The sequence below is a fragment of the Rattus norvegicus genome, chromosome 1 (genome assembly GCF_021556685.1).
Source record: "Rattus norvegicus strain SHRSP/BbbUtx chromosome 1, alternate assembly SHRSP_T2T, whole genome shotgun sequence".
Lineage (NCBI taxonomy): Eukaryota > Metazoa > Chordata > Mammalia > Rodentia > Muridae > Rattus > Rattus norvegicus.
The window spans coordinates 130798602-130822676 of NC_141534.1; the positions used below are offsets into that span (position 1 = coordinate 130798602).

Consider the following 24075-nt stretch of genomic DNA (forward strand, 5'->3'; position numbering starts at 1 on the left):
TCTTCATTAGTCATGGGCCTTCATGGTATCTTCAGTTGATGCTGTTTTTTTTTTTTTTCTTTTGAGAGCAATTATCCAAATTTTAAGATGCTCTGACTTGGCCACACAAGTTACTTTTATAAAGTAAGCCTTGTGCAGAGGTCAAGAGTGAGCCTTTGGGCCAGACTTTTCTCAGTGGCAAAATGCTTGCCTAAGTTCCATCCTCGCACCAGAATGGTACAAGCCAGCGAGTCATGAGTTCCAAGGTGGAGTTGGGCATCCTGGTGACTGCCGTCTCCTCCATGCCTTCTCTTGAGCTCTGCCTATTCTTAAACCCTTCTGACATGGTCATGGTTTTCCCTGCCCCCGAGGCATTCAGATGGGACTGCCAAACCCTTTGAATAGCTGTGCATTCACAGTGCTCTGAACAAGTGTGCTGTCAAGATATAGGGATATGATTTGGTCACATAGCAAGTGGCACATGTCTTGAGTTGACCATGGTCTATGTGACTCTAATGGCTTTCTCTACCTTCCTTTCCACAGTGGCTGCTTCCAGGTAACAATGGCTGTGTGAGTGTCTACCATGGCCCACCGCAAGCGCCAGAGCACTGCAAGCAGCATGTTGGACCACAGGGCCCGGCCAGGTCCTATCCCCCATGACCAGGAGCCTGAGAATGAGGATACAGAACTGCCTCTGGAGAGCTATGTACCCACAGGCCTGGAGCTAGGCACTCTGAGACCAGACAGCCCCACGCCTGAGGAACAGGAGTGCCACAACCATAGCCCTGATGGGGACTCCAGCTCTGACTATGTGAACAACACGTCTGAGGAGGAGGACTATGACGAGGGCCTCCCTGAGGAGGAGGAAGGTGTCACCTACTACATCCGCTATTGTCCTGAGGATGACAGCTACCTGGAGGGCATGGACTGTAATGGGGAGGAGTACCTAGCCCATGGTGCACATCCTGTGGACACTGATGAGTGTCAGGAGGCGGTAGAGGACTGGACGGACTCAGTGGGTCCTCATACTCATAGCCACGGGGCTGAAAACAGCCAAGAATATCCAGACAGCCACCTGCCTATCCCAGAGGATGACCCTACCGTCCTGGAGGTCCATGACCAGGAAGAAGATGGCCACTACTGTCCCAGCAAGGAGAGCTACCAGGACTATTATCCCCCAGAGACCAATGGGAACACGGGTGGCGCTTCTCCCTATCGCATGAGGCGTGGGGATGGGGACCTAGAGGAGCAGGAGGAAGACATCGACCAGATAGTGGCTGAGATCAAGATGAGCCTGAGCATGACCAGTATTACCAGTGCCAGTGAGGCCAGCCCTGAGCACATGCCTGAGCTGGACCCTGGGGACTCCACTGAGGCCTGTTCACCCAGTGACACTGGCCGTGGACCCAGTAGGCAAGAAGCGAGGCCCAAGTCGCTGAACCTTCCCCCTGAGGTTAAGCACTCCGGAGACCCCCAAAGAGGACTCAAGACCAAGACCAGGACCCCAGAGGAGAGGCCAAAGTGGCCCCAAGAGCAGGTATGCCTTAACTACCCTCAGGAAAGGGGTGGTCCCAGGGAGTGTGATATCACCCAGTCATTAGTGAAGCCTATGGGGGGTGATGACAGGTGTGTGTGGGGGTTGGGAGCAGGTGGACTAGCTGCTATCCAGTTCATACTGTGAGCTAAATTAATTAATGTTCAGTAACTGATGATCAAGGAATGTCTTGTCACCTTAACGAATCCATCCCTTAAATTCATACCACCAAAGGGCTGATTGGCAGCTCTTCTCTCCTAGGAAATGTCCTGCACCTAGGCTGTAGTCCACTTCCTGAATCAGCTCACAGTAGGAGAGTACCATGGTACTTTTCTAATTTCCTGAGGTGGTCTCCCCAGGCCATCAGGGCACTGGTCAGGATGGTGGTGAAGGATGCAGGCATTCACACACTTCCCTACCCCTTGAGAAGGGTTCACCTCAACAGGAACATTGTGAGAGGTTCATCACAGCATCTCCTAAGCGATCTTGACCTGATGGGTGCTCAGTTGTGGGTGCTAGTCTTGAAAAAAAAAGTCACTATTTCAAAATTCGACAAAAATCATAAAGAAGAAACACATGTTAATACAAGGAATGGCATCATAATCATGCTTCATTTAAGTTACATCAAAGCAAGTATGTAGTCTACTAAACACATTTGAAAAAATCACCATCCCACTCCAGCCCACATCCACACAAAACAGAAAAAAAAAGATCACTGTGAGCATGTAAAAGGAGATGTAATTCTGGATTTGTATAAGGGAACTTCTCTTTGGCCCATTATATGGACAGCTTTCTTGGTTTGTAAAGTCTTAATTACTTTTCTCCCAGAAGATTTCATGAGTTTGAATAGTTATTCAATACATACTGAACTGAACACACACACACACACACACACACACACACACACATGCACGCACGCACGCACGCACACACGCACATGTGCGCATGCACACGTACACCATACACGGGAGTGAAAGCTTGTGCTCGGAATGTAAATCACATTGATTTGCTGTGCGACTCACCACACATTCTGGTCCCTTTTGTTCTCATTGAGTTAGTTAAGTGCCAGCTGACTTCATTTTTGGAGGTGCCTGTCATCAACAGCAGTACTGCCTTTGTGGGGGGTGGGCATACTGTGGTATATAAACTCTATTGTACTAGTGAATGTTGGGGGCAGGGGTTCTGGGCCCTGGTCTGGGCTTCAGGCCAAAATACCTCCATTTTTATTCATTCATTTTTCAGAGCATGGGCTTCTCCACAATAGCAATGGCACTGCAGGCGTGGGTTGTGTAGAGCATGTGTTTGTGTAGAACTGTGTTTTGTTGTAATAAGTGGCCTCCCTGTCAAAGGTCTGTCAGGAACCTGGTATGGAGTTAGGTGAACCTGGGTGTTGTTCTGTTTTGGTTTGGTTTTTTTTTTTTTTCCTTCATGATAACCAGATGAGTGAAATTGAATAGAATTTCATATTTCATAGACCTTTGGGTTAGAATGCTTGCTTGGTTATGTCTGTGAGTGAATGCAAATGGTTAAATAAGTGAGTGGTGGTGGCCATTTAGAAGGCAGGTAGAGCTGGGGGACATCTCCAGCCATCGTGGGAGACAGGAAGGAAGTCTATTCTTTCAGGAAAGGTATTGAATGGAAAAGCAGGTACTTCAGTCTCTCAGCCCAGGGTGTCTTTAAAGGGATGCTCTCAGCCAAGACATTGGAAAAACTCCTGGAAGTCAGTTAATGATTCTATTAGGTTCTTTTTGTTGTTTTGTCATTGTTGTTATTATTGCTTTTGTAATCGCGCATTCATTAGTTTGTCTGTTCATCCATGAACTAATCTTGGGGAGAGAGAGAGAGAGAGAGAGAGAGAGAGAGAGAGAGAGAGAGAGAGAGAAGCAGGATCTAGCTCTAGGCTGCCCAGGGCCTCATGAATGAATGAGTGGAGCAGAGGGCTCCTTAGGAAGGCTATGCTGGGTCTTGCCGTGTGGGTACGTTGTATATCCTACTGTCCCGAGTTGCTCATCTCACACGAGGAATTCTGAATTTGGGCCGTTAACATCCACTGGTGAATAAATTGAACCGTAAATATCCACTGGAATCACCTTGGAAACCCGATTCTCTAGAAGATGCACAGCACTGGCTGCTTCGAAGGTGCTTCATTTGAAATCACAGCTGTGTTCCTAAAAGGATTCTTACTCCCCTGGGGACAGACAAGCTGTGCCAGGAACAATCAAAAACCTGGCCTAAGACAGTGAGTCACAGTGCCTCTGAGTCCCCTGCCCAGTTCCTGGAGCCTCATCTGCATGTTTAGTGCAGCACTGCCTAGAGCCAAGGTTGCAGGAGAGGGGGGGGGGGGCGGGGAGAGACAGAGACAGAGACAGAGACAGAGAGAGACAGAGACAGAGACACAGAGAGAGATGGAGAGACAGAAAGACAGAGACAGAGACAGAGAGAGACAAGAGATGGAGAGAGACAGAGACACAGACACACAGAGAGACAGATAGACTGACCGACCTAGAGCACCCTGGCCCCCTGGTGGAATTTCTCTGTAAAATGTGCCCTTGGCCTATAGCATGGGCCCCACAGGGACACCCTAGAACTACCCAATCCTATTTGCATTTCAACAAGATGGCACGTTCAAATCAGAGAAGCAATGCTTTGGAAGTGTCCAACTGGAGGGACAGTAATGACATGGCGGCATCCCTTATCTCTCTCCTACTCATTTTAAAGCTTAGAAAGTCAGGATTAGTTTTTGAAGTATGGTTTGAGTGTCTCTAATCTGAAAATACGGCATCCTAAATACTCTAAAGCTATTGTCTTGGGTGTTGGCATGGGCTATAAAGGAAACTGTCACACCTGCCACCCTGAGACAGGCCAAGATCAAAGCACAAGGGCATTAAACAGAGCATGTTAGGTTACCCTCAGGCTCTTCATGTAGGAGACAGACATGAATTCTCATGTTATGGTCTCATCCCAAGCATGTCTCACTATGTACATGTAAACATTGCAAAGTCAGGGAAAAACACCCCAAATCTGAGCCCACAGATGCTCTCACTCATTCTGTGCAGGATACTCAGGCCATCCTGAAAAGCAGCCTTCAGTCACTGCACGGATGACAGTAAGTACACAGTGCGTGTGTGCGAGATGCATTCCCTACAGGCCTACTACCCAGTGTAAAGAACCATCTTCATGTTTTCTGTGTTCCCCTCAGGCCACAGCACTGAGCACAGAGCACACAGCTATCTTTACGGTCCAGGTGCCTTTGTCATCCAGCATGCTCGAATGTGGCATATCATGAGCGTCTCTCCACACTGCCATAGGATTTTCATGGCTATTTCACAGATCTTTGACTGTTGCATTTGGGTGACAGGCCACACGATCTCCGATTATTTATTTGTCTGTGACTACCCTGGCACTGTATATAAAGATGGTGGGTGGCATTTTCTCCTGTAGGTGAGACCGGCACAGACATCTTTGTACGTACAGGTGGTGTCTTCTCTCATTTTGTACTTCTTGAGAGTCAGGGGCTGAGTCACACATCAGTGTTGACCCTTTACCTTTCCACACAACTAACTTGCCTGCTATGTTCTCTTCATCCCTGAGATAATGGTCCCACTTCTTTTCTCTGGGATTTTCTCCTTTTCCATTTCAGACTGTTCATGAGTTTTACTACATGTTTCCTTTAGCCTTTTTTACTTTGGATTAGGAATGTGCTATTCGCACTGTCTCCGTGGTTATTAAGATACAGGTGACCCATCAGCTGCCAGTCCATCTCTTTGGGGACACAGAGGGAGTCAGTCAGGTGACTCCTTCCCACTCGTGGAAGACAAATTTATAATGGACACTGCTTGAGTCTGGCCTCTGTGGAAAGCAAGTTGCTCACTGTGGTAGGAAGTGGAATGTATGACCGGTGGCACCTGCCTGTGCTTTGGGATGCTGTGCCTGCCCAAAAGGCCATCAATGGGGAAGCCAAAGCGGGAATTCAAAGCAGGAACTGAGAGAGAGGGCATGGAGGAATGCTGCATGGGTTTCATGGCTTTCTCAGCCTGCTTATAAAACTCAGGACCACCAGCCCAGGGATGGTACCACCCACAATGGGATCGGTGCTCCCACAGCGATCATTAACCAAGAAAATACCTTCCAGGTTTACCCATAGGCATTCTGATGGAGGTATTTCTCAACCAAGGTTGTTCTTCCAGATGACTCTAGCTTGTGTAAAGGTGACAAAAAGCCAACCATGACACATCTTCTGTCTTATGGAGCTTCCTTCCAAGGTGGAAGGCTGCAGTCATGGAGTAAACTGCTACTCAACACTAGCCAGCTTCACAGAGAGAGGACTGACTGAGCAGGCAGCTTCCAGGATTTCCTGGGATTCTCCCACCCCTGAGAACAGCATCACATATAATGTTTGCTTTAACTCCCAGCAGCCATTCCTACTGCCGATCATCTCTGGTTGGTTTATAATGCCTAATTGTCATGCCATGTAAATTGTTGTCCCGCGTTGTTTAGTGGAATGTTGACAAGAAAGTGAAGATGTGTTCAAAGCAGAGGCAGTTTTGTTTTTATGAATATTTTCCACCCACGCTCATTTGAATCTTTAGATGTGGAAGCCACAAATGCAGAGGATCACTATGCTTTGGTTGGCAGATGAGTTGGGGAAGCCTCTCTCTTCTTCAAGCTGTATATTCACTGATGTACGGGGCAACAGTACTGCTCCGCCAGTGTCCCCAACATCTCAGAGCCTCTCTTAGGAGAGGAATATGTGGGAAATACCAACCTAAATGTCATCCTAAGGCTCAGAATCCCTTACACAATTCCAGGATGATTTAATGCCAGCCCAGAATGGTGACGATGGACACCTTTTATGTCTCATCACTGGGACCCTCCCTGTCTGAAGATTTAGTGATTTTTTGGTTTCAATTTATACAAAATTCTTGGGCAACTGGGAAGGTGGTGGGAGAATCTGTGTCATGGTACAAAGGGCTCAAAGTCTGTGACCTCAGCAATTCCTGGAAGAACCCAAAGGTTCCAATGCTGAGGTTGGCCTCTCAGACAACTGAGGCATGTGCTGGGTCCTGTTCTTTGGCTGCAAAGAGACACCTGACTAAGGCATCTTATAAAAGAAGACATTTAACTTGGGGCCTGCTTATAGTTTCATGAGTCCATGATTGCCTTGATGAGGAGCATGGTGGCAGGTGGTAGGCTTGGTGCCAGAGCCATAGCTGAGAGCTTACATCCTGATCTGTGGGCAAAAGGCAGAGAGACTGGGCCTGGCATACATTTTGGAAACCTCAAAGCTCCCCATGCCTCCTCCAAAAAGGCCATACCTGCTAATACTTCTTAAACAGTCTACTAACTGGGAACTAATCATTCAAATATATGAATCTATAGGGTCAATCCTCATTCAAACAACCACAAGGTGGTTGAGTCCTATGCAGTATAAGTAGCCCCTCCCCCACTTGTTGTATGGCTTGAAAGGGCTGGGTTTTGTTCTGTGGGATTGCTCACCTGTGCTCTTGAGGAATACTGCAAGAACATGTCCGTCCAGTGCCAAAGAGCCTGTCCTGTAGGTGTGGATGGTGGTCTGTGATGGCAGGTTTCCTGTGTGTGGTTTTAGCAAGTGCTACATGGCTCACTTTGGAGTCCCCCTTGCTCCCGCCCCCTTACCTGCTGCCTCGTGAGGTCTGCCGTGAGATAAATCTCCCTAGAGAGCCTTGGTCTGTTGGACCTTGGGCGTTTCAGGCTATCTACTTCGGCAGCTCTACACCGTGGGCCCAGTCAACCAACCATGTGTTTTGATTATTTGTGGTTTTCATGATTTCTATTTATCACCACCCCAGCGGTGTTTTCTAGCAAGAGCCCTCTGATAATAAGAAAACAAGAAAATCAATACCTCATAGCCAGCTTAATACAACAGCTAAAGTGAAGTGTGATCCAGGGCCTTTCAGCCACATCGAGTGTCATGTTCATCACAGAGATGCTCCGTCCATGACATTTCACCGAGGCTTGTTTTGCAGAGGATTCTCCCTAATTACCATGTAAATATTAGCGCTAAATAAGCAGAGATAATGCTACCGGAACGCCTGACTTTGCCCTGCTTCTGGTGGAGCTGGTAGTACTTGGTACATGCCAGAAGGGTGCCACACCGTGTCCCGTCTGCTGGTACGTGAAGCAAGGATCAGCTCCCACTTTATAGCAGAGGACTGAGAGGGGTGCCCTGTGGGACCGTTAGCATCCAGGCCCCTCTCTGATCTGTTTGCCGTGGAAAGAAGGGCTATAGAAGGGGCTGGGAAGAAGGGCTTGAGTGTTTGCTGGGCACGGAGGATACAAACCATTCACGTTCAGAGAGTGTTTTGGCAAACACCTTCAGGGGAGGGATTTGGGGGTTCACTGAAGACCACTCCAATCTTACTCGGGAGGAAAGACTCTGGAAAGGCCCTGGGTCTCTGTGGAGGATATCTGGTCTCTTGTCATCTACAGCCATTCTGCAGTCCTTCCCTCTCTGCCCACACATGCCTCTGTTCACACGTGCCTTCTGTGTCTGCACGTCAGCTCATTTCTGTAGCCCACACTGCTTGCACCAAGTCTTTATTTTCAGTTGCCCTTCTTTCTGGTCAGTGTGACAGGGTGACCTCTGTACCTACTTTTACGAAGTCCCAGGACTGTTTTGAAAAAGGAATCCCATGCACACAGCTTGATGTCATTGCCTGCTCCCCTCTCCCAGAGCTTATGGACTTGATTGCTGGGGCTTGTTGGTCCAGCCAGCAGAATTGCTCTACTAGGATTTAAGAATGGGACTTGGTTGTTATGTCACCAGAGGTGGCTGTGATTGTCAGGAAGCAGAAAGTGGAAATGTGAGCAGGGATTTATAGAACGATGTTAAAGTCATTAATTAATTTTTTCCAAAAATTAATTAACACACACACATAATTTCTACTGCACAAATTAAGTATTATAATTTCATCCTGTATACAGTGTAAAATGGCTTAGTTAGAACCTTTGGAATTGTGGAGTTCCTAAAGTTTTCAAACATTCCCGATTCTTATATGATCATTTCCAGTGCAGGGACTAAGGGCACAGCTCCGTGGATAAAGCACTTGTTGCACAGGGTAATGGTCTATTCAAGGCCCAGCAACCCTGTAAAAATGAGCCTTTAATTCTAGCCCTCGGAAGGCAGAGGCAAGATCCTCCCGCCGAGCTGGCTAGATTAGCCAAACTGGTAAGCTACAGGCTCAGCAAGATACCTTGCCTCTGCAAACCAAGTGGAGAGCCATGGCTGGATGGCTGGCCCCCATACACATGCCCCCACCCACAGACAAGCTCACATGTGCACTCACACCTCACACATGCAAATTGTCAGTCCTTCTTCTAATAGATGTTCAGAGGGTGTCATTCCCCAGGTCACTAAAGAAGTCATCTTGTGATAGTTGAGACTATATCCCAAAACCGGGAAGCCTGGGTCTCACCCTGCTGTGCTGGACCTGCACTGAACACATCCATCCCCAGAGGCTGGGAAGGACCTGGGTGCTGATGGAGTATAAAACATGTATGGTACTGATCCTGATAATGATTATTATGAGGGTGGTGGTGGTGGTGGTGGTGGTGGTGGTGGTGGTGGTGGTAGTGGCGGTGGTGGTGGTGCTGATAGTAGTGGTGGATGTGGTGGTGGTGATGGTGGTAGTGATGGTTATGGTTATGGTGATGGTGGTGATGGTGATGGTGGTAGTGGTGGAGGTGGTGATGGTGGTGGTGGTGGAGGTGGAGGTGGTGGTGGTGGTGGTGGTGGTGGTGATGGTGGTAGTGGTGGAGGTGGTGATGGTGGTGGTGGTGGTGGTGGTGGTGGTGGTGGTGATGGTGGTGGTGGTGGTGGTGGTGGTGGTGATGGTGGTGGTGGTGGTGGTGGTGATGGTGGTGCAGGTGGTGGTGATGGTGGTGGTGGTAATGGTGATGATAATGATGAGTTTAAGTCTGGGGAAATCTTCAGTTTGGGAGATGGCCCATGCTAACCAGGACTGGGTTACAATGGAGCAAAATGGTGGCCTTGTTATCAAAAGTGACACAGGAAGAAGTAATCCTAGCTGAGGTACAGTAAGAAAATGACCCCACAGTTTACTTTTCTAGCATATCTACCTTCTCAGAAGGGAATCTGGTGTCTCTCCACCTGAGACCAATCCAAGGTCCAAACAGTTGGAGCTGAGAGATGGCTACATCTGAGTTTTCAGAAGCCTGTTGCCTGCTTCCACTTGTTTTAACCCCTGACGTGTAGGTCAGGAACATAGAGGGTTGCAAAGAGTCAGCTCTTGATACCAGGTGGGTGCTGTCCTTGGTGCTGACCAACCGCAGCATGACCTCGTGGTGGCCTGCTCTGCCTACCACAGCTGGGCTGGGTAGACTGTCAGCTCACTCTGGATGATGGGTGGATGGGGAATTGCTGGTCCAAGAGAGGAGTTTGGGGAGATGGCTTTCTGGAAAGGGTTGGGGGAGACATTACCCATTCCTTTGTCATTCCCTTTGGTGTATATGCTTATAGGGAGCCTCTGATTCTGCCTATGAGATCTGTGTCTGCTCTGCTTTCTGTACCCTAACAATGCCCCTTGACACTTCCCACACCGCCCTGCTTCTCCTCAAAGCAATTCTAGAAAGCAGCTCAGGGACATTCATTACTGACCTCCACTCCGAGTGCTGGGCAGTGGTGTGTGTGTGTGTGTGTGTGTGTGTGTGAGAGAGAGAGAGAGAGAGAGAGAGAGAGAGAGAGAGAGAGAGAATATGTGTGTGTTGATTTTGCCATTGTGAACTCCTGCATAGCCTCTACCACCTAAGAGCCTCCATGTGGAGGCCAGGACTCTCAAGTGACCTAAGCCCTTTCATTAGTCCTCTCTTTCTGTTCTGTAATGACAGAAACCATTCCTTGCTGTCCATTTCCTGCTCCATTTGCTTGTCCCTTAATGTTTTTTTTTGTTTTTGTTTTTGTTTTTTGTTTTTTTTTTTGTGGAGCTTGGAGTGGGAACTCATTACTTTGTCCATGCTAACCCAACACTCTTACCACTGGTTTCAGTTACCACTGGCAACTATACCTCTAACCTCCTCGTTATGCATTCATTTGTTCATTCATTCATTCTCTCTTATTCATTCATTCATTCATTCATTCATCTCCGGGTGTGTGAAAGGCAGCCCGGCAGCTTCTTTTTGAAGCAGCAGTCAGTCTTCAAGAAGGGAAAGATCATTCAGTCTTCAAAACCCAAAGGCACAAAAGCACACTGCTCTCTACCGTTCAGTAGCTAGTTAACTTAGACTCCCACTCCTCCTCCCCTTTGAACTTCAAGAAGACTGAAAAACCAGAACACCTACAACATGGACAGTCTGGCTTCTGGGTGAGAGATCATGGCTTGGTAACCTTTTCAGGGACTTGTGGATCCTCTGAGCCTCAGTTGTGACGAATGGACAGGGAAAAGCATTTACCTACACTGACATTACTCTGCATTTACAACACACTAGGCCCTTGGGACAGTGTATAGACTGATGTAAGGCAGACATGAAAGGGCAGATGTCACGTGCTCCACTTCCATGAAGTTCAGTACAGAAAATAGAGTCGTGTCTTCCAGAGGCTAGAAGAGGTTAGAGTGGAGAGTTGTAATTTAAGGGGAACGAGATTTTCAGTAGTGCAAGGGAGACCAGGGTGGTGGTGAATATACTTCAAGATACTCAACTGTACAATTTAAAAATGGTTGTCAGAGTAAACTTATTTACCATTATAAAAGAAATATCTTTGTGTCGTTGACTGACTTGAGGCAGTTTGGAACATCAGTACCCAAGCTGAGCCATCACACACACAGTCAAGGCCATTTGAGACCAATCAAACCGGTTCAGTCAGAACAACAGTAGAACCGCATACCCTCATTTAGGATGCGGATGCAGAACGTGTATGTGACCATGAGGTAGTGGGTTGGCGTTGCTTTAGAGAACAGCAGGTCTCTCACAATCTGTGAGTAGCCCATCACACCTTCTCTCTCCTGGGTTTTAGGTTGTGGTCAGTATTGAACATGACCTCACCTTGGCAGGAGAGTGTGACACCGAAGATTATAAAAAAAATGTTGTGAGCACAGACACACGGCAAAGGGAAGTGGCAGAGGTCATACCCTGTGAATACTAAAACCTGTACACCGACGTGCCTTGAATTATAATGCATTTATATTATAATAAGCCCATAAGTCTTAATTTAGAAAATTATAGGTAAAAAAAAAAAAATATGCACAACCACAGTCCCAACAGCAGGACCATGGTGAACCGGATACTGTAGATGGCTGTGCTCTCTGTTCCTGACTGAGGAGCTGATGGGAGCTATGGCGTGCTATGGTGGCCAGCAGCATCCTGACAAGACAACTGCATTGCATGCTCCCAGCCCTCACGCCATCCAAATCTACAATCTAAACTACAGTTCCCCCTGAATGCATAGTGCACGTTTGCATCCATAAAGTAAAAAAAAAAAAAAAAAAAAAAAGGAAAACTCTTGTCATAAATCGAGACCCTCCTGTCTTGTAAAAATCTAACACTGAACATTAATTCCACTCTTCCCCTTCCCACCAGCTTTAAAAAAAAAAAAGCAAACATTCCATTTTCATATTCCCAAGAGTTGGCAGGGAGATGCTAATTGGATCCTTGGTATCATCTTACCTTGTTATTTGGTGAGGCATCTTTTAAATTCTGAGTCACAGGATTTAGCTTCAGTGTCTGCTGCTCTGGGCTGTTCCTGTGAGCTGGAAGTCAGTTATTACCGAGGACTAATCGGTCACATTGGCTGAAGCTGGGGCCTCTTTTTTCTTCTTCCTTAGGAGAGCACAGCTCTTGGCAGTAGCAATTCCGTGCCGGTCCTCCAGCTCACACGGACTGACAGGAGTTAAAGTCAGCAGATGTCCGCTGGAAACTGAAACCTAATATTGACTTTAGCATTGGTCGCCGGCTTTCCTTCTGACACTGGCACCATTGTTTCAGATGTCGAGTTAGTTTTCTCGGAATGTGTGCACAAGGCTTGAGGCTAAGTGCAGGGAAGCCAAGGGAATTCAAAGGATGAGCCAGGCCAGGCTCCCCGGAGGACTCCAGGCTCGCACTGCGGATAACTTGGGGCAATTGCACTTGTGAGCATTTCACTGTACCCATCTGACGCCTTACCTTCCGGTTGGGAGGAGGGAATGCTTGCAGCTGTTCGTGGCCGACTGGCAGAACCGGTGGTGGAATAAGCCCTGTTGACACAAAGCAGGCCTTAAGAAGGGTGGGTGGAGGTAGTCCTGTCTGAGACTTGATCAGAACCAAATAGGATTCTCCCTTGCTCCGTCGTACACATTGTGTTCAGCCATGGAACTCCTGTGTCCCCATGAAGGCCATTACTGTGTCCTCTCCAGATGCGAGGCAGGTGTGCCATGCCCCTTCCCTTGACCAACCCTTCCACTCTGCCTACATGCTGAGGGTGACTGCCATGCAGCAGGGCACCGCTAAGTCAGACTGGCCACTAAGAAGGCAGGATGTTAGACATCTAGAGGGTTCAGCTTATTCTTTTTTCCCCATATTTTCATTTCCTCCACTTGTTTGGGCAGTGCTGCGTATATAACCCAAATCCCCACTCTTGCTAGGCCAGAGCTGAACCCCTGCTGTATACTGACTGTCAGCTGCCATTGCTTTGAAGTCTAGTAATACACACTTGACACACGATTCGACATTGGGCCTATTTTGAAGTGAGAGTTCATTCGGTGGCTTCCAGTAACTGCTTAGCAGTCATTACTGCCATCTAGACCCGGAACATCCCCACTGTCTCATAAGACCTCTTACCCCCAGTCTTCCCTTGCCCCAACTTCTTGAAATGAGAAATTTATTTTCTATCTCTGTGGATCCACCTACTTTGGATATTTCAGTCCTATACTATGCCACCATTTTTGGCTGTCCTCTCTCTTAGCTTGCATAAGCTTAGTACTGCAATAGTGTATTGGGGCTGAATGATCTTTCCTGGGATGAGTGTAGCGTGTCCTGACCCTCTCCAACAACCAGTGGACATTGGGGTTGTTTCTACACTTTGACTAAGGTCAAAAGCGCTGTGAACAGCATGTGCAAGGCGTCATGAGCTCTTGTCTTGAGCTTTATGAGGTGCTTATGAAGGAGCAGAATTTCTGGGCCGTATGATATTAAGCTCCTACACTCGTGTAACAGCAGAGTATCTCCCTTCCTTAGCCGCAGCCAGTGGGACCTCTGCTTACTCTGGAATTGGAAAACTGTAATAGCCCTGATCCTGTGGCAGGCCAGACTTGGCCTCTCCAGCTCCACAGACTTACTCTCTAAAGGATGGCTTTTGTTCACTGCAAATCTGTTTAAACCTTGGCTTATCCCAGGGAAAGTTTAATCTTGGCAAAAGCTGTAAGTCCAGTTCCTGTAAGTCCAGTTTCCATGTTGCCTATGGAATGTCCAGGGTAGGGGTCCCATTGGAAATCTCCCTGTCCTTAATTAGAAGTGCCCTGCATGGTGCAGAATGAACAAACACTTATTCAAGATTGGCTATTTGTGGGCTTTCCAGTCCTTTCACAAAGGTGAATGTAGAAAAAAAAATGGCATTATGCTCTGAAATGAGTGGCCAAGCACCCTCCTCCACCCCCTGCACTCTACAAGGTCCTGTGGAATGACTACACGAAGTAAAGTAGATGCTGCATCCAGCTGCTTATGCTGGTCAGTCCTGGGGAGGATCTCAGAGGGCCAGGCCCAGAGTCCAAAGCCAGACTAGAGAATAGACACCAGCCCCCAGTCCCTGGAAGGGTGGCCAGAGGGACAAATAGTATAGTTAAAGGGACCTTCAAACTAGAGGGCTGAAGCTGGGTCTAGAGTCTGGCCTTCATGGGATGAAAAGATGATAATGATTGCTCAACATCATAAATGCACATAGTGATGCTGAACCATGCTCACACATATCAGAGAAGGCAAGTGCTGTGCAATGGGAAAGTTGAAGTTCAGGCAGACGATGAGTAACCTTTAGTACAAGGTGTTCCATGAAATGCTTGGCATGAGCATGGAGGGTACACAGTCTTTCCCTCCTTCCAGTCATAGACCTACCTAAAGACTTAAAAGAAAGATTGACCAGCTTGATCCGTGATAGACCCCAGTAAATCACGCTTTTGGCTTGTCCCCACTCAGAGCTGTTCAAGTTGGATGGAGGAAGAGATCTTTCCAGGAATTATCAGATGATTAGGGCTGGCCGGCTCTTTTGAAAACAGAGTATGAAGTGGTCCCCCAGAGGACATGGTTGTCTGAGTCACCCATCAGCCTTGGGGTTTCTCTGTTGTGGAGTTATATTGGAGGGGGAGGTGTGGCCCCGTGAGATACTGTGACTTCTCCAGATCTAAGCTGATGTCAGTTCCTAACATGTTTGTCATTCGTGAGAAGGCTGTTGTTCCAGATGGTGTGAGCTGAGTGGGTGTGAGCTAGTTGTCTGTGAGTTCATCTCAAGCAGTGTGGGTTATATTACTGGATTTTCAATTGAGTTAAACAGACAAATCAGAATTGACACTTTAAAAACTTCAAACTTTAGTTCACACCAACTGGAGCCCACATATTTATTCCAATGATTTATTCGCATTAGTGTTTTTATTAAGGGTGTTTATCTCAGCACTGAGCAGCTGTCCCTGGGTCCCAGCATGATCAGCCAGCCTGCACTATACACATACTGATCAGTACTCCACAGTGGGGCTTCTCCACCCGAGAGCACATTTCAGTTTACTCGCTTTACGCTAGCACTCTCTGTCCTCTGGTGGGTGGCTGATGGTTCTGACCACTGAAAAGGTGGGGACTCTGCTGGTGGTGTGGAACAGCCCTTGTCTTGTCTTATTTTGACACGTGGCAGGCTGCTGTATCCAAGGGAATGCCGGTGGGATTTAAGTGTCACTTTCACCTAAGAGACTTGGAACCCCAAATCCATGTGGACCTTGAATACCGTGAATTTCCAATGGCGCTTTCACACTGCTGATCCCCTTAACATTCTAGTCTCCCAGGTGAGGGTCAATGCTGATGGGTTCTCCTGAAAAGAAACTCATAAGCCCACCTTCTTTCCTCTTTAAAAATCAGCCTGGTTGTTTATGGAAAGATGTGGTTGTCATGGTGATGAGGAGGCTTCTTGGGAATACATTGGAGGAGCTGTTGACATTGAAGAAGGGTGGTGCCTAGGGAAGACATGTTTTTCATGGATGCCCATACTGTAGCCCCACCAAGCAATCCCAAGGGCAGGACATAGGGAGGGAGTTGGCACCTCTCCTGTGTCCTCCTGGCTAGTCATGAGCTCTGACCTAGAGTTACCCAAAGGCCTAATGGCTGGCTTGTTTCCAACTCAGGGAGGAGGTATGGCCTCTTACAGTCCAAATCCCCATATCTGGTATAAAGTCTTCTCTTCCTATCTGGAGTTTATTTAGACCACAGCTATAGGATCTATGGAAGGCTCTGTTTGTTGCTTGGTAGTTGCTTTCTTGAGGGCTTCTTGGGGCTGAGTAGACCTGATCAGCAGCAGGAAGCAGGGTAGGCCTTCAATGAAGGGAGTCCATGTAGGAGCTCATGTGCTGGGGTCTTCCAAGTGAGTCACACTCTGGATACACCTAGAATCAGCAAGATGCACTCAACAGCGAGGGATCGGGGATTTCCACTGCCAGTCTTCCCCTTAGAGAGATGTCTGAAGTGTCTGAGGTGTCATTCAGGGTCTGAGGGAGGCCTACAGCCAGGCTTTCCCTTAGGGAGATCTTATCTGTAGTTGAGGTGACATCCCAGTGGCTTGTTTGGGATCTTTTTCCTGGTCACCCTTGGCCATGAGATAAGGCACCCAACAGGGGCTCACCTGTGTGGTCTGGCTGGTACACCAAGACAGAAAGACAGGATCGGGGCTTACCTGTGTGGTTTGGCCAGGCCTAAGAATTCATGTGGGTCAAGGATAAGCACAGATGTGGTTTGGGCTTATTGTGAATGAAAAAAAGTATGTACACACACACACACACTATATATATATATACATATATATATGTATATATATTCATATTTAGACCTCATTTTAAAGTATTAAGAGATTGAAAACAAGCCAGGGAGTGGTGGTGAATCCCTTTAATCCCAGCACTTGGGAGGCAGAGGCAGAGTTCAAGGCCAGCCTGGGAAAGAGAGAGGGGTGGGGGAATGGAAAGGAAGGAAAAGAGATGTGGTGGGTGGGCTGGCAACACTTGAACCAATTATGTGGAGTCTTTGGGAAATAATTAGATAAGCTCATCAGGTAGGGGGTCCCCAATACTTGATCCCAGTGGCTTTATGAAAAGAGAAATAAAAAGAAATTCCTTGTCCTGCTCCCTTTCTCTTGCCTTGTGACGTCACCAAGTCAAGACTGACAGGAAGGACTCACGTGCTCTTAAGCCTCCAGTTCTCGGAACTGTTTTTAAAATAAACACCCAAGTCTAGGCTATCGCATTGTTAACAACAGGAGAGAGAACCAATGCAGACTTCAAGAAGGGCCAAGGGAAGGAGTGGACCAGTTAGGTCCTAGCCCTGCCCAGGCGCCAGTTGTGTCCTAGCATTTCCTCACTGTGGGAGGACAGATCATGTGCAACGTGTGTGGGATGTCTGTCACAGTCACAGGATGTGGCAGGAACACCCTCTTCATCTTCCCTGTCCTCAATAAGCAGCCTCAGGTTCTGCCTCACCTCCAAAATCTAGTAAAACCTGTGGTAGAGCTGAGAAAGATTGTCCCAGAGTCATTCTAACTGCTCGAGGGTCCATGTTTGTTCCTGTTAAAGCCAGAGGGTGGATATTAGGTCTGTTTCTGTAAACCCACCAGAGGAGTGAACTCCATCGGCAGAGTATGGCAGTGACCAGAGGCTCTCAACCTATGGCTGTGACCCCTTTGGAAGTCAAATGGCCCTTTCACAGAGGTTGCCTAAGACCATCTTCATATCAGATATTTATATTACAAATTAAAATTACAGTAATAAAGTAACACAAAAGTAATTTCATGGTCCGGGGTTACCAGGACATGAGGAACCAACTGTATTAAAGAACTGTATTGGGTCTGGAGAGATGGCTCGGTGGTTAAGAGCACTGACTGCTCTTCCAGAGGTCCTAAGTTTAAATCCCAGCAACCACATGGTGGCTCACAACCATCTGTAATGATATCTGATGCCCTCTTCAGGTGTGTCTGAAGACAGCTACAATGTACTTATAAATAATTAATAATAAAAAAAAAACTGCATTAAAGGAAGGTTGAGAACCTTTGCAGGTGACCATATAGAACCAGGAGGTACAACTACACCCTGACACATTCCCTACACACTTCTGGAGTCTGGCAGTCTTGGCAGCCTCTGAAGCAAGTGAGAACCCCGTCCCCTCAAAGCAGAGGGGCCCTGTTGTATAAATGCAGCTTCCTGCTACTGGGTTATTGTGTCAGCATCCTACTATTGCTACTTTTATGTACATGAATACACTGTCACTGTCTTCAGACACACCAGAAGAGAGCATCAGATCCTGTTACGAATGGTTGTGAGCCACCGTGTGGTTGCTGGGAATTGAACTCAGGACCTCTGGAAGAGCAGTCAGTGCTCTTAACCACTGAGCCATCCCTCCAGCCCCTACTATTTGCTACTATTTCAGGGAAATCATGTTACCACTTACTGTTATTTCTTGGAAATCATGTTAGCACTTGCTGTTATTTCCAGGAAGTCCCATGACTTAGGATACTGCCCACCACAGCATTTTGGTTTGGTTGGTGACCTCAGTACCTTGGATCTTGCTTCTGTTTTCTGCATGGTGTAAGGAATGAAATGCATATATATGTGTATGTATGTATATATGTATATATATATATATATATATATATATATACACCTTAAGTATTAAATCATATTGTTTGAAGTAAAGGAATTTATGGGTTAAGATTACATGATTGATTACATTTTAGGAAGAGACTTAATGCTTTATGGCATTTTTGTGGTAATAGTAGATCAACTCATTTGCATTTATTCCCACCTGAGAACCTAGATTTATTCTAACAATATGATATTTAACCCTTGAACAATGTGAGAGGAATCTACCATCATGAGAAATACTACAGAGAATCATTCAGAACAAAACAAAAGTGCATTCAGCGTCTGATTGGTTGTAATCGTGAGTATAGGTCCCAGAAAACAAGCCATCGCAAAGACATGCCCACCATGCAAGTCCTCAGCAGTATTACTTGGAAGAGTCGAAGGGGAAAGCAGGCCAAGTTGCCTTTAATGGGTGAATAAAGGAACGTGTACATATAGTGGGACACTGTCAGCCTTCAAAAGGTAAATCCTGATAATGTAACGTAGATGAGTCTTGAGGACATTATGCTAAGGGAAATAGGCCAGTCACCAACAGATAACACTATGTAGGGCTGTGTATCCCAGGTACTTGAAATGGTCAATTCACAGATCTGGAAAAATGAGTGGATGGAGGTGGCATGGCAAAGGAGACTGGGGAGGGGGGGCTGCAGTTGAGTGGATTGGGGTTATTTTTGAACATTTGCCTTTATTTTTATTTATTTGTAAGTATCTATATGAGTGCCCGTGAAGGCCAGAAGAAGATGGCAGACTCCCCCCCCCGGAGCTGGAGTTAAGGGCAGCTGTGTGTCTGGGGACTGAGGATCTCTGGAAGCAGAGCACGCACCTAACAGCCGAGCGGTCTCTCCATCCCAGGTTCAATGTTGGATTATGAAGTGTGTCCTTGGAACGGATGGTGGGGATGGCTGGCTGTACAGCATCAATGCACTTTAAACCGTACACTGGAAATAATTCAAGTGGTAAATGATGTGCTTCACTGAAATAAAAATAGTAGAAAACAAAAGTTAGACAGTTTAGAAATGTAAAGGTACACATATTAATTGTATAACCGTTGGGCACTTGTATACGTGTTCCCCCCACACAGATAAGATTGGATCTCATTGAATATCCAGCTTTTTGTTTTGTATCTGAGTTCATTTCTTCTACTATATAAAAACATAATCGAGGGGTTGGGGATTTAGCTCAGTGGTAGAGCGCTTGCCTAGGAAGCGCAAGGCCCTGGGTTCGGTCCCCAGCTCCGAAAAAAAGAACCAAAAAAAAAAAAAAAAACCATAATCGATTCTCTGGTTTCCAGGTTTGCAATGGCTTGGAACAGCCGAGGAAGCAGCAGCGCTCTGATCTCAATGGACCCACTGACAATAACAACATCCCAGAGGTAATTTTCTCCCAAAGATAAGAGTTCTAGACCAGAGTTCTCATGATAGAGTTGCCAGCTATGTTATGGTCATCCCACCTCTGGGGAGAGGGAGTCCAGGCCAGCCTGGGGCCACTGTCGTAGGAAGAGATATGGCTGCCCTGTCCTAGGAGGTGGGGAGGGCATATCCTGAGGACTCACAGCTGCACTGGGCACTGTTGCAGCACAGCTGATGTCCCAGGGAACCATGGTGTGGGGATCCTTGGTGCTTTCTGATGATGGTGTGGACATCTGTGGTACTCCTGGTTATGGCAAGGATCTCTGATGGGCCCTGATGCTTGTGCTGGGAAACCTGGTGCTCTCTGATTAGTGTTGGACTGGGATCCTCGGTGCTTCTTGATCTGGTAAACTCAAGGGTAGCCTAGATTTCTCAAAAGCAGAGTCACTGTTATTTAGGGCAGTACTTTCTGATAAGTGTCCCTGTGTGGTTCATGAGCACTGCCACCCACTATACCAGCAACCACTACCCTACACCTGACAGTGACCAAAAATCATCCTGACTGAGAGCCACAGTTCTAAACCAATAAAGTGGCCATGTGATGCAAATTAGGGCTTAAGCAAGTTACTTTGCCTCTTTGGGGGTAGTAGAAACAAGATGTTCTAGTCCTGTTGAAATAATTGTGATCGTCAGTGAACTGGCATCCAGTCTCCTTTATTATGGTCTGAAGACATGCCCAGGAAATTCTCATGCCTGGTAATTTGAGAACCATTGGGCTGACTGATCATTAGGTTTCTTCTACCCATGACATGCTAAGCTAGGTTTGGCTTGTAGGCTTCTGTGATCCTTCTCAGAATCCTGAATCCCATATGAGACACTTGACTTCTAGGAAACATACACGGGCTTAGACTTTTCCAGCCCAGGGTGGTACACATCTTGAGAAGATTCTCATACGTCAGCCATTATGTTCATTCTCTTTGTTATTTTTCAACAGACAAAGAAGGTGGCCTCGTTTCCAAGCTTTGTAGCTGGTAAGTGACTTCACATTTTACCACTTGAGAGGCAGGAACACTTTATGTCAAAGCGAACGGTCCTTTTGTGCGTGGGTTTCTCCTGAGAAGCTTTCTTGGAAAGCACTGTTTCCCAACAAAGTGCCCCTGGGCATTTGGCTCATTGGATTCTGCAGTAACCCACTGTGAGAAAGGAGCTTCCAACTCGCCTGCCTGGTTTGCTGCAAGGAACAGCAAGAACCATGTATGTATGTGTCTCGCCCTCATTAACTGCATCACAGATGTCACTGAGGGCTGGATTAACGCACTGAGATGTGTCTGTGTAAGCAGCTCGTTATGATCTACTTCTCATCAGTGTGGTTATAATGACATCTGAAAACAGGCTGTTCCTTTTCACACCCTCGTGCACTTGCCCCTCGCACTCTTATCAAGATTAGCAGTGCGTGTTCGAATTTCATAAAGACCAAGACAGACTGACTCGGCTGTCTCTGTTCAGCGGTTGGGGTGAGGCACTTCTGCTCGGTGCTTGATGGAACTGACTTACAGTTGTCTGCATGTATCCATACATATTATACATATACATATACATATTACATACATACATATACAGTTATCTGCATGTATCCATACATATACATACATACATACATACATACATACATACATACATACATATACAGTTGTCTGCATGCTGTCCTCAAAAGGTCCCTTTCAGAGCAAATAACCCCATAAGTAGGCCCTTTCTCAGCCAGGCGAGTGTTTCCTGCCTGTAATGTGTTATAATAAACAATGTGAGTTTTATTAATTCTTTCAATAACCTGATAATTCTCATGAATATTTATAGGAGCGAAGTAAATGGATCTTCGAAACAGTTTTAAACCTTTCCCATCCTGCTTTAGGTTTATGGTAAATAACAGAAGCCTCCACGTTCTCCTTTAAGGATGAGTTTGAACCAGGCTTAACCAGCTCCAACTGGTTCACTCTGTTGACTGCTATAAGCACTTTAATACCATTTAATTTGGAAGAGAATTGGTTTTAACTGTGAGAACTCACAGTTAAAACCCAAGTAAACTGGATTCCGCAGTTCCCCAGTGCAAATAGGGCACAAAGGGGTTTGGCCCAGCTTTTTTACCGTGGCTTTAGATGTATTTTTGCTGGATCAGGCTTGCTCAAGCTGCTTTGCATTAGAGCACAGCAAGCTACATAATGATTGTAGGAGCTTGGCTGGCTGTAGTTTTCCAGGGTCTGATGATTGGCAGGAAGAGGCCTCACTCCCCTTTGTCACTCCATGGTGGTCTACGGCTGGATTCTGATCAGAAGGAGGCAACATCAATGTAAAACATGGCATCTCACTACCTCATTTTCCTTTTTGGGCTGAAGCTAGGGAGAGCGTGACTCAGTCATACCCTGCAGGGCTGTGAGGTCTTATGGTTCTAAGAAATGGACTTGTCAATAAATCCCGGCTTCATTTGAAGATACCTTCAAACACTCTCTGGAGACGGCATAGTTAACACAGACAGCCCTCAGTTTTACCTTTCCGTAAGGAGGGAGGGAAGAGGGTATTGTGGAAGCAGTCCGTGGGTTCCATCTGGCTGTATCTTGTAGCTTTCTAGAAGGTTCACGTGTCTGGACCACTTGAGACTTTCTAACCACATCGGAATGAGTTAAAGCTCTCACCCTCATCCAGATTGGTTCACTAAATTGGTAGTGAACAGTTCACAGCAGTGTGAACAACTCAAAGAATAGCCCTAATTTAGGAGAGAAACTAATTGAGCATTATAAAAAGATGGAAACCATAATCAAAAGCCCTTCCCTTCATAGGAGACAATTAAAATCCACCAAAACCTTCACCACCTAAAAGTCCTATAAAATGACAAAAGGAGATTGTGGTGAGATCACAGAAGAACCTAGACTATAGTGAATGAGCTTAAGAGGGCTACCTGGTGTTAGATGCCTGGGCAAGCGGGGATGGACTTGGGCTCATACTTGCATTTGCTTACGTAGCAGAGAAGCGTGTGTATGATGTATGCAGAGGTCTAGAGGGAGCCGCTGATCATTCAGTGACTGTGTCAGATTAGCATCTTGCTTCCCTTGGTCTTCAGCCTCATAACCTTGTTATCCGGATGGCTCTAGCCATTGCTTTCCATTTCAACAGGGAGAAGAAAGGGAAATGTCCTTTCTTGTTGTCTCTCTCTTTACATTAAAGGATTTCTGTGAGTAAGCAGGCGTAAAGGAGCTGGGAAGGTGCCTTGAGGGTTAAAAGTGCCTGCCATGTAGCACGAAGACCTGAGTTTTGATCCCTAGCACCGATGTAAAATGTCACGTGCAATGAATGTCTGTAATGCCAGTGCTTGGAGACAAGCAGATCCCTGGAACTCATTGGCCACTAGCATAGCCAAATGGATGAGCTCTGGGTCTCTTGTTCAAATAAGGTGGAATACGGCCATGGAACATGCCCAATGTTGACTTTTGACCTCCACACACATGTGCCTATATAAACACATCTACACTGTACACACACACACACACACACACACACACACACACACACACACACACTCACACACACCAGCATATAGCTGGGAACTGTGTACTTGGCTTTCTCTGGCTGCAGGGAAGGTCTGTGGAGGTGTTGATTAAACAAGCCCCAGTCTGTTAAACCAGTGCCTCCGGCTAGTGTGCATTTCAGCCTTCTAGACTAAAGAGAACTGCGATAAAATACCAAGGAACTGAGAAATGCATATCGTGAGAACAACAGTGGAAACTCAAGTGGGAGCGTCTCCGTCCTAGCGTTGTCTTAATGAGGATTTCCATTGCTGTGATAAGCACCATGACCAGAACAACTTGGGGACAAAGGGGTTTATTTCAGCTACAACTCAACATCATACTCCATCACTGAGGAAAGTCGGGGCAGGAACTCAACACAGTAATCCAGATGCAAGAAGTGAAGAAGAGACCATGGAGAATACTTCTTGCTGGCTTGCTCACCTGGTTGTCTTATACCATCCAGGACCACCTTGCTCAGGGATGGCACTGCTCACAATGCCCAACATTAATGCCCAACATTGAATCTTTAATCAAGAAAGTGCCCCACATTGGCCTGCCTATAGCCAATCTTATGTAGGACTTTTCTCAATTGTGGTTCCGTCCTCTCGGATGACTACAGCTTGTGTCAAGTTGATAAAAAGCAAAATAAAATCCTAGTCAGCACAGCGGGACATGGTGTGGCCCAGCCCCGTGCTGTGTAGTATGTCTGTATCATGCCACATGACCAGTGATGCTATAAGGAGCATGGACTTTCTGTCTTAAGGCACAGTCGGGCTAAAGTAAAGTAGCTGATGGTCCACGGCTGAGAGGGC

At 46.7% G+C, this 24075-nt stretch overlaps 1 protein-coding gene and 1 long non-coding RNA gene across 8 annotated transcripts in view; one reads left to right on the forward strand and one right to left on the reverse strand.

Moving 5' to 3' along the window:
* The window catches only part of LOC148007700 (uncharacterized), a 32695-nt gene extending 20030 nt beyond the window's left edge, over window positions 1-12665 (reverse strand). The window contains exon 1 of the long non-coding RNA XR_015646863.1: window positions 12173-12665. This is a non-coding gene — a long non-coding RNA (uncharacterized LOC148007700). The remainder of the gene's footprint in view (window positions 1-12172) is intronic.
* Apba2 (amyloid beta precursor protein binding family A member 2) overlaps window positions 1-24075 on the forward strand; it is a 237316-nt gene that overhangs the window by 179091 nt on the left and 34150 nt on the right. For all 7 annotated transcript variants that reach the window (XM_087594359.1, XM_087594383.1, XM_087594393.1 and 4 more), the window contains 3 exon segments: window positions 523-1516; window positions 19649-19729; window positions 20701-20737. In XM_087594359.1, coding sequence (XP_087450485.1) covers window positions 563-1516; window positions 19649-19729; window positions 20701-20737 — 1072 coding nt within the window. In that variant the 5' untranslated portion in view covers window positions 523-562.